Source organism: Rhinolophus ferrumequinum, chromosome 20 (assembly GCF_004115265.2).
Source record: "Rhinolophus ferrumequinum isolate MPI-CBG mRhiFer1 chromosome 20, mRhiFer1_v1.p, whole genome shotgun sequence".
In the NCBI taxonomy this organism is placed as follows: Eukaryota; Metazoa; Chordata; class Mammalia; order Chiroptera; family Rhinolophidae; genus Rhinolophus; species Rhinolophus ferrumequinum.
Window position 1 is genome coordinate 43,472,757 of NC_046303.1, and position 11,344 is coordinate 43,484,100.

An 11,344-nucleotide genomic window follows, 5' to 3' on the forward strand; every position below is an offset into this window, starting at 1 on the left:
CTCATTCATTGTCGCAGTAGTCATACTGGTAGCAATATTGGCTGTTAAGATAACAATGAACAAACATTGATGTTGATTTTGTGTTAGAACCTGAGCTAAATGCTTTTTTTATGGATTATCTCACTTACTGCTCGAGAAATTATACTAAAGTAGGGTCTATTTTTATTCCCACTTTATAAATGAGTATTCTGTCCATGTCTAAGCTACCACAAGATTATACTAAATGCCTTTCCTAACTTAAGAAATTCAGGAGAGAAGCTGTGTGAAAATATAGCAATCTGTGGGTTAGGCACAAGTAAAACTGAAAACACTGAGAGATCAAGTAATTTCCCTCAGGTTACATAGCCAGTAGTGGTGAAGTCCGGATTTTACCTCAGGTAACTCTGATTTTAAAGCCTGTATTCTCAACCACTGCATCCCACTGAGGTCTCACCTTGCTTTCTGCCTTTTCCTGATGTTTATTTCCTCAAAACTCCCAGATTCAGTCTGCTCAGCTCTGAAAAGCTGAGGAAACCTGATTCACAAGGATCTTGTCAAAGTTGCATTACATGCGTTCCTGTTACTATTATACCTCTATTCTTTGGTATAGAGTGATTCTTGAATAAATACTGATTCCCTATGTCGTGCTCTCCTTCCCTTTAGATTAAACAAAACGGGTAATCAATGTGTAATAGTTTGCTTGTTAAATGGTTAAGATTGCCTTTTGGAGGCTGCCATAACTGATTGCAATTTTATAGAAAAATAAGCATTCGTAAAGAAGAATATGCTCTAAATATCTTTGATTCTGTTTCTCTCTCTCTCTTTCTGTCTCTCTCTCTTCTTTTTTGCTTTTCAGCATATAGAAATGCAGCTGAAATTGTTCAGTATGGAGTAAAAAATAACACCACTTTCCTTGAGTGTGCCCCCAAGTCTCCTCAAGCATCTATCAAGTGGTTATTACAGAAAGACAAAGACAGGAGGAAAGAGGTGAGTGATGGGCACAGCAGCAATCAGTCAGGGCTTTGGAAAGAGCATTACCTCATCATCCCCCCGTGCGGTTCAGATCCAAGGAAAAAGAAAGGCATATGAACATCCTTTTATGTCTTTGGGATGACAAGTGCCAACTTCTGTAAAATCCTTTGTCCGTACAGTTGATGGATTAATTAGAAATCCTCTCTGCCAGCTCACCTCTGTAACACGGTGATTGAAACAAGAGCTTGGGCGCTCAGACGAGGGATTGATGTGAGGAAGCATTTGTAAAAGAAACAAGATGTGTGCAAATCCAGAAGCCAAGTTCTCATACAACAGCACCTTTGTGTGATTCACAAGATAAAAGGGGCTTTTAAAAAACATAATAAAGTTCAATTTTCCTCAGCAAGAAATTACACTAAACTATAACCTTTATGGGAAACAGCATTTTTCTGCTGTATGGTAATCTGTTTCCATTGCTTTATTATTCATAACTCTCGGGTTTCGGTTAGGTAATATATGGAACCATTATTTGTGAGACCATCTGACGTTTATTTATTTATTTATTTTGGTTTTTGGAGTACTTACTTTTATGTAGTGACATGGAAAAAAACTCTAGATTTTCAAATAAAAGGACACTTACATTAACCTTTTGCTGATTGGAAAGAGCTGTTTTTAAAAGGGAAATGTAAAGAGGCAAAGGGTAAAATATTGTAAATAATGAATTCCATTATGTTGATGCCACAGTGTCCCGATAAATGACAGGAAGAAGAAATATATAATATACATATATATATATATATATACACACACACACAGATATATATATATATATATACACATGTGTATATATATGTGTATATGTGTGTGTATATATATATGTATATATGTGTATATATATGTGTATATATATATCTGTGCATATATACACATATACATATATATATATATAGTGTATATACACATATATTGCCTTCGAGTACTCTAAAATGTATTGCTATTAGCAGTACATCAAAAAGTCTGATGGAGGAAAGGGGAAAATGGAGCCTCCTTCATTTATGTTGTCAGCCGTTTTGATACTGTGTATTAAGTTAATTAGGGGTACGTAGAAAGAATACGTCCCAAGCTATAGACCATAGACATTACATCAAAGTTACCGAAATAGATGTTGGCTCCGGATGAAAAAATACTTTCTAATGCTCACACCTGCCTATCCAAAGATGTTATGAGCTGTTTAGGAAATTTGTGTCCCCTATCACTAAAATTTTAAAACATAGACCGATGACCACTTGTATAAGAAGGATTTAACTATCTGGAGAAACTATGAGCTAGATGAACTTCAGGACCCCTTCTTGCCCCAGAATTCTATGATACTAATTTTAGTTTATTTTTTCATTAATGAAATGGTTTGGTATCTATTTTCTTTGCTACAAAATCTATCATCAAAGAAGTCTTGAAATTTCTATAGTCTAGTTAATTTTAATTTTTTTTTGAATATTTGTGGACTATAATAATAATTGCCTTACTAATTAACCTGGGGTAGAAGTCATAATGTTTGATGATGATTATCACACAGAAATGGAGTTCTTAGGCTAGAACATGATACATTGACATGAACCGTCCTTCCTCAGAAAGTCTGTATGTATGTATGTGAATGGGAAATATAAAACCCAGACAAGGGATTATCTAACAAGGATCAAATGCCTTTCTTTTATTCAGTAAAACGTTCGATAGAATAATATACAATAAGTGAATATAATTTCTATTTAAAATTAAATATATATATATATATATATCCATGAATATATGACACAGAAATTAATAAACACAATTTAAAATGGAATGTCTTATGAATCAAATCTCTTTTGTAATAACTCTAATGTTCTATTTCAGAATGTTCAAGAAGGTGGAGACTCAAATATTACTATCTTGATTTTTTTCCAATTTCAAAAACATAAGAATTCTTTAATTTATGATTATGAAAAACTCTAATATAATGATAAAATCTGTTTTGTCCCGAATTTAAGCAAAACACAAGTCCACTCATTTTTAATTTAGTTGAATATGCTATTAACATTTTATTGACCTTATCCTCATTCTTCCTTAGTTTAGGCAAACATACACTTATTTCTCATGTTAATAATATATAAATACTGAACTTCAAACACAAAAGTAAGGCAAATGGCAAAAACTCAGAGAAAAACCCAAATAGCTTATACAGTGAATAGCAATGAATAGCTTATAAAGTAAAAAAGTAAAAGCCCTAATCCCCTTCACTTTAATACTTATTCCTACTTTACAGAGTATAAGGCTACCAAAATTACGTATTGATCATTATATATTCCTCCAAATATTTTCCCAGTTTCCATAATTCTCCTATACCCCCCACATATACATATACACACATACTTACTTCAATATCAGTACTTGTGGAACTACCTCATTTTTCTTGATTGCACAGTATTCCATTATATGAATGTACCTTAAGTTTTTTAAAGCTATTGATTGGTTAGGTTTTTTTCCTGTTTTTCCTCTTATCAAAAACATCATGCAAATGAATATATGCATACTTGTGAGAGTATATATTCTATATAAATTCCTATAATTGAAATTTCTGCACCAAATATTATATATGTTATATACACGTTATATGGATATTATCAAATTGACTTCCAAAGTTTTCCACAATTTTGCACAAATAGGAAAGGTTTTCTTTTTTTTTCATTTATGAATGTATTTCTACATTTAAACTATTTCTGAGTCACACTTAAAGTTTAAAAATTACATTAACATCAAAATTTTGCTTTATATATTTTAATCTTTACTTCCTCCTGATCTCTCTTTTCTACTTCCGTTCTACTGTCTGTATTTCAATACTATACTTTTCCTTTTTGTGCTTTTGTATGGATTACTTTTTATCTAAAAGAACCTATCTTTTATTTGGATTTTATTAATAATAAAATATACATTTACACAGAAATTTACTATTTAGAAAAACATTTCCCATGCATTCCTTTATATTAATTTGGGTCAGCTTTCCTTTTTCCTCAGTGAAAGAGCATTCCAGAGTATACATGTCAAGAAAATTCTTACCACTTAGGTTTTTTATCTGTTCATTGACAATACTGTAGCTGGAACCATAAAGAAGATGGATTTCCAGTATTTATCTGATATCCAGCAAATGATATTTTTTGTTTGTTTGTTTGTTTGTTTGTTTCAGTATAAACCTGTAAAGTAATTAAATATTAACCTCATAGCTTTTTACTGTCTTTCCTTAGAAAGTAAAACCACTTAGAAGACTCACATGACAATAACATTCCAGCTTATTTTTAGTGATTCTTTTGTATGGGTAATTGGAAAAAGCCCATGATAATGTTCAAAACTCTGCCTCTGCTTATATAATTTTCAGTTAGTTAAATATTCATTCATTCATTACAAAAGGTAAAATTCAACCCTTTAATTGTGGCTTCATGTTTTTACTAATAAGTATTTTTGTCACTATAAAAGGCAAGAACTCCAGGATGAAATATATATTTTAAATTATACGTAGAATTTATTTGCTATACATGTTGACTGTGAGTCACATTCCAAAAGCAACTAAAATTCTGTTCTCATACATGGAGAAACTACTTGTATCCAAAGGGAATGCACTTTAAGCTATCTTTGGCAATGTGAGTGATAACTTCACCCTCTTGTTAGTAGATTCAGAATCCTTGAGACAAGATCTCCTGAGCAAAAGAAAGCAATGGGGCTGACTAAGAATCTGTGCCTAGTTCTTAAAAAGGAAGTTGATAAATGTTTCATGCGTTTGTCAAATGTGTTTGAGTCAAGAGTACTCTGCATATATTGGCCATTTCTTTTTAGAAGATGCACAGTTGGGTTTGATATCTCTCTTTTAGGTCAAGCTGAATGAACGAATCATAGCCACTTCCCAAGGACTCCTGATCCGCTCCATTCAGGATTCTGACCAAGGGCTGTATCACTGCATTGCAACAGAAAACAGCTTCAAGCAGACCATAGCCAAGATCAACTTTAAAGTTTTAGATTCTGAAATGGTGGCTGTTGTAACAGACAAATGGTCCCCGTGGACCTGGGCCAGCTCCGTGAGGGCTTTACCCTTCCACCCGAAAGACATTATGGGGGCATTTAGCCACTCAGAAATGCAGATGATTAATCAGTACTGCAAAGACACTCGACAGCAACATCAACAGGGAGAAGAAGCCCAGAAGATGAGAGGGGACTATGGCAAGTTAAAGGCTCTCATCAACAGCCGGAAAAGTAGAAACAGGAGGAATCAGTTGCCAGAGTCATAATGTTTCCTTACGTGGGGCTTGTGCTTCCAGTAGCACGTGGTCGCTCTTCAATGATCAAATTTTGAACAAAGAGTCTTGTTCTTTACCCATGGGAAATTCCTCAGAAAGTTGGTTACACACTCCTAAAGTGAACGTTACATGAACTGAAATGAGCATGCATTTTCTTGTATGATATTGACTAGCTCTAGACATGTCATGGTCCTCATGGTGCAGAGAAATATTTAAATTAACCCAGATTTTATTTATATCTTTACCTTTCCTTCAAAATCAATACGGCGACTATAAAACTAGAATTCTGACATCCCTTAATTAATTGAACAAGGGCCATAACCCTGTGATCTTCCTTCCTTGATTTAAGGGTTTAGATTTCTAATTGTCACTGATTTTTACATATGAAAACAAATACTAACTTTACAACTTTTACATAGTAAAAGTTGTATAAAAGTCGTATAAGTGCATGTGACTGAGTAGCTGTCAAAGAAATGTAGAATAGAGAAAAGACAAGGAAGAGAGCGTCTAACAGCTGTACAAAACACAAGTGATGCATAACGAGAAAACGAGGAGTTTGTATGCTTCCAGTGAAATATGTTATTGATTATTTTGAGTTTGTAAAAATTGTCAGTTGCTGGTATCTGTCATTGATCTTTGTTCCCTTGTTTCAGCAAGATAAAATGAATGATCCTCACCATAAACATCTTTGATTGGAGTTATGTCAGTGAAGCATTTAAGTTTATATTTTTATTTTATCATCTTCCAAACAAAAACACTTTCTTTTTTGGAAGTTATTTAAGTTATTCTAGACTTAGAGAATATAATATACTGTTTAATTGATTACTGTGTTCTAAATTTTTAGTCTATGTGGCAAATTAAACAAGATAAGAAAAATTTTTTGAAATATCAAACTTGTATAAGAGGGGTGAAACCATCAAAATGGAAAAAAGACAGTAGAAAATAGAATTTTATTAACAATTTATAACTTTAATAATTAATTTTGATGATTAATTCACATTTTTTGTTTACCAACCTGAGCTATCATATTGATTTTTAAGTCATTAGTTAATTTTTAATGATCTTTTGTGTGTTCATTTTGTGGAGACATGAAAAAAATCTAATCTGAACAAAAATAGACATTCTTTTAAAAGAATGTTGGTAACCTTATGTTCACCGCTCTGTGAATACAAATGTGGTAAGTTTTGTGATTAATAAAATAATTATCTTCTAATTGTATGTTTGGATCATTTTATTAAAATAATTTAATATTAAGTTTTGTACTCTAAATGACAATTAGATGGAAGAAATATGAATAATTTCTACATATTTTCATATTTCTTTTAAAACACAACTTTTGCTCTTTCATTTTATGTATCATTAAAGATATTTTCATGTTTGCAGTTGCAAACAAATTACATCAGATACCTAATCAAAATTTAGTATAAAAGTTTTATTTGTAGTTAATCCATGAAGAAGGTAATCAAGGTAGATATATCACCTTTTCAAGCACTGCAGTATAAAGCTTCAAGAACTAAAGTCATTTTCAAAATGAATGTGTAACCATTGATTAGAATCTAAGAATATGATTACTTATTTAAGTGGGGATAAATTATAATAAGAAGAGGCCTCAATGGGGAAAAAATAGTTCAAACACAACATAGGATTCATTTTTTTAAGCTATTGATTAAAAGCTATTGTTGCAAATGTGTATGATTATAAACAGTCTTTAAAGCAATTTATTATACAGTTTGCCAGCTTAAAGGGTGTAATTAAACCTCTTTATTTCTCTTCTATGTGCACAAATAGAACTGTGTGTAAAACCAAAACCATCTGCTGTGTGTATGGCCAATCTAGTCTATGATCAGAGTACAGTTTAAAGTACAGTTGTTTTAGAGTCAGATGATAGGGGAAACTACATAGGACCCCTTGGCTTGCTTCGTGTAAACCCAAACTGATAGATGATAAGCGTGTTTAGTTTTGTAATATTATTTGTGCTATTTAATGCCTTTTATTTTGAACATTATTAAATTGTATATACTTTTATTACGTATCTTTTAAAATTATAGAACTCCTTCTTGAACAGAACTGCCAAATGTAAAGAAAATGTTCTTCTTCTTAAAAATATTGTTAACATATACTGAATGTTGGTGGTTGGTTGGTTTTATTTTGTATCGTTTGACAATTCGATGACTTAATAATATGTTTTCCATTTGTATTGTACATAACATTTTCCAGAAAAGCACTTTTTTTTCAAAGTGTAGGTTTGTGAATAGATTTTAGCATGATGAAACTGTCATTAACAGTGAATGTTAACTCGGTGTAAGAAAATAAACTAAATGTAGTTAGCACATTAATATTTAATTGGATATTGAATAAAGCATTTGCCTGGAAAAATAAAACATACTGAATTCCCCAAGTATGTCTTTAACTTTCCTTTTTAATATTCGGTTGACAATTGCTTCTTGACTGATAGAATCTACTGAGTCTTATAATTGGCTTTTTCTAAGTTTTATTTATTTTTGTGAAAGTAATGCATGTAGATATTTCAAAATACAAAACATTCCAGAAAAATGTACATGAAAACCTCTCCTTCTACCACTATCCCTCATTTATCCCAATCCTAACCCCAGAGGCAGCCAAAGTTATCAGTTATTATGTGTATTTCCATGTTGTACACATACGCAAGAAAATTTCTATTTGTTTTCTCTATAAGAAGCATTGTACCTCCCCTCACGTCTGTAGACAGTTACTCAGACTTTTTGTGTCAAGAGTGGGGAAAATAAGTATAGTTGAAGAGTGGCCTTTAGAGCCTGGATATGGGGACGTTAGCAAATCTCTTTCTGCCTTACTTCTCTGCCCAAATTCATCTCAGTAAAGTATTAGGACAGAGCATATTATATATTAAGTATCCAATAAATGTCTTAATATTTTCTTTATTTAGAAACTGACATATTGCTAGAATTGGAAGGAATCTTTCCATTGTATTCTTTGTCAAGTTTAAACGCCAGTGATCTAGGCTGGGAAGTCTACAGTCAGTGGATCAGATAACACCTTACCAGGTAAAATGTGCCTTTATGAAAGTGAAGAGAAGAGAGCCCCAGGTTAACTCATAATTCTGCTTATACATTTGAATGACAATTATTAGAGATTTCATTTATTTCTAGTCTTTCAATCTGTGGTAATGGGAGTGGAGAAAAAAATAAACAACATAAATTGAAATTTATCTCAGCAAATCTTCCAATCTGAGGATTCTATACTCCTTCCTAAATTTTTTCTCCCTAATTCCCTTGCTTATATTTCAACTTAACCTTTTAAATTTAAAATAATTTGAATATATTCCTTAGAATTTTAATGCATCTCTTGTGCTTTATGACTCCTACCTAAGAGAAAAAAATGTAAGAAAAAGGTGACAGTTTTCTATATCTATTCTTCTAGTTAAAGTCAAGGGACTTTGTTTTGAAACATAGAGAAGCCTGTAAAAATCTTAAGTCTAGACAAGGAAATAAGCAGACTAAATAAGTAAAAATGTTTACTTAGCAAGAGGCTTGCTAATTTCATTGAATTTTATGCATGATGACAAAGCTGCTGAAGACTATCATGGAAAGTATTTTTATTATTTTTCTTCATTTATCCCAACATCCTTTTATCCAATTACCTTTTGCACAAGAATGCAATCCCCTTTGCAGAATCAAAACCAATTGCAACAAATTCCGTGTATATGCCATTTGGTGAACTTTATTGCCAATATAATGTTTTTCCCAAGGGGCCCCCGGTATACATATATTTCAATTTTTATAGTTACATCACAAGGATACTTTCATAGTGCACAGGTATTGAGAATTGGAAGAACTAGCTTCAAGATTAAAAAACAAATGCCATCTTCTTTCTACTGACTAATGCCTTTGTCTATTCACCTCATAAAATAATACTTTCCACACAGTTTGGATTGTGTATTTCTCAAGGCTATTATGTTGCCATGCTTGAGTGTTATGTACATAAAGTGCTATTAAAGAATGACATTATAACAAACATATTAAAACTGTTTATTCTATGTAAAGTTACCTCTCAACCCACAAGTACAAAAGCAGGGTGAATTTTATTACTAAAATGTTTTCTTTTCCTCTGAATTATTTATACTAAAAAATATCCAAACATTTTATGAGATCAAAAACATCATACTTTCTTCATGGCAAAATAGATATATGATGAAATTATTGTAAGAATAAAAATCATTCCTATTGTTTCTCTGGATATTTTTCATTTTACATACAATCCTTGGCCCATGAAGGGTTTAATGAGTAAAAGGAATTTCCTATTTTCTTAGGTCCTTTCATAATGTTGTATCTAAATTCTATGTAGGAAAAAGAAATTATAACTTCTTTTTTGTTTTCTTTTTCCTTTTGCTGATTTGTGTGCATGCGTGTGTGGCAGAAGGGTTATAATCATCTTTCCTTCTCCACTACAAACAACAGTGCTACAAACAGAATACAGCATGGCTTGTCCAACAGAGAAATTGGACCTTCAAAGTATCTTCTTTTGAGTTGATGTGATTTGGCAGTTGTAAACTGGTTTGATGTTGAGAGTAAACTTGATTCATGGATAGGAAAAGCAGCCTTGGGAAACAAAAAAATCAGGAGGTGCTATCTAGCCATATCATTTTGGGACAATCATTGAAGTCCTAGTGGTGGTTTTATGTACACATGTATACTCGTATGTTTATCGCATCCACAGATTATGCACACACAAACCCACAAAATAGCTATATTCTATTTCTTGATTGTTTCAAAATTAATCTCAATTTCTGCTTCAAATTCCCATTCCTGCTTCTCCACTTATAAATGATATAACCTGGAAATATTATATCTCTCTTAATGAATCGTTGCCTTCTCTAAGATTGAAATTATGATAATATCTATCACCTGTGGTAGTTGTGAGAATTAAATAAGTTAATACATGTGGAATTCTTACAGTGCCTGACATACAGTAAAAGTTCAGTAAGTGTATGCTATTATTTTTCCATGAGGAGAGCAAAACTATTTCAAGTATTTAAGCATTTGTCCCTCATTTACTCGGATTGCATCAAAATAGTTCAACTAATATTTGATCTCACTTATTTATATTGGCATCTATGATGACATCATTTTTCTATTTAAACTTTGCCATCAGTTCACAGGGTTGTCTGAATTGTCTCTTGTTGCTGATGCAAAGTCCTTTCAGAGAGGCTGAACTTTTCACTGCATCCAAACACACTTAGGGGAAATAGGAATTTTTTGCTACTCTTGCACCGTTCTGGAAGACAAACCGAGTGTCGCTCCTACCTAAAACTACTAGGAGTGTGTGTGAGTGTGTGTGTGTGTGTGTGTGTGTGTGTGTGTGTGTGTGTGTGTAGTCACGCAAACTCGCCCCTTCAGGATCTTGTAACTTCTCAATCACAAACCTGGAAGTGAGGTAGAAATATAGAACTCACAACCCTTGTGTGCTCTTTCCCCCAAATTCGCCTTTCATTGCCATGGTCTCTGACGGCGCGGATTATTCAGTAAATATGTCCCATGAGCAGTTGATTTCACCCTTTGGCACTCAAGTATTCCCCTAAGAGAATTTTGAAAATCTATGTGGCCCTTAACACATTTCTAAAGTTAACATCTGATTTTTTTATTCTGTTTAAGTAGTTGCAAATGATATAATTACCAGTATGATATGAATTTTAACGTTTTAAAATAAAGCAGTTTTATTGCTTTATTTATTTATTTATTTATTTATTTATTTATTTATTTATTTATTTATTGCTTGCTTGCTTGCTTGCTTGCTCGCTCCATGGTTTATTTAGAAGTATGCTGATAAATTTCCAAATACCTAGGGATTTGTTTCAGATATCTTACTATCAGGTACCTATTAATTTTTAGTTAAATACCATGTAGTTAGATGATATAAACTGAATGATTTAAAGCCTTCAATATTTATTAAGACATGTTTTAGTATCCAGTGTATAGTCTATTCTAATAAATTTTCTCCGTGTATTTGTTAGGTGTAACAATCAGTGTGTGTTAACCAGATCATACAGTTCAATCATGTTTTTCAAATCATTTATATTT

At 32.2% G+C, this 11,344-nt stretch overlaps 1 protein-coding gene across 1 annotated transcript in view; it reads left to right on the plus strand.

The window, feature by feature from the left end:
- Positions 1–6,169, plus strand: part of SEMA3C (semaphorin 3C) — a 184,608-nt gene extending 178,439 nt beyond the window's left edge. Inside the window, exons 17-18 of the mRNA XM_033088922.1 lie at positions 836–966; positions 4,848–6,169. Of these exons, the coding sequence (XP_032944813.1) occupies positions 836–966; positions 4,848–5,261 (545 nt within the window). The 3' untranslated portion in view covers positions 5,262–6,169. The remainder of the gene's footprint in view (positions 1–835; positions 967–4,847) is intronic.
- Positions 6,170–11,344: the final 5,175 nt, after the last annotated feature.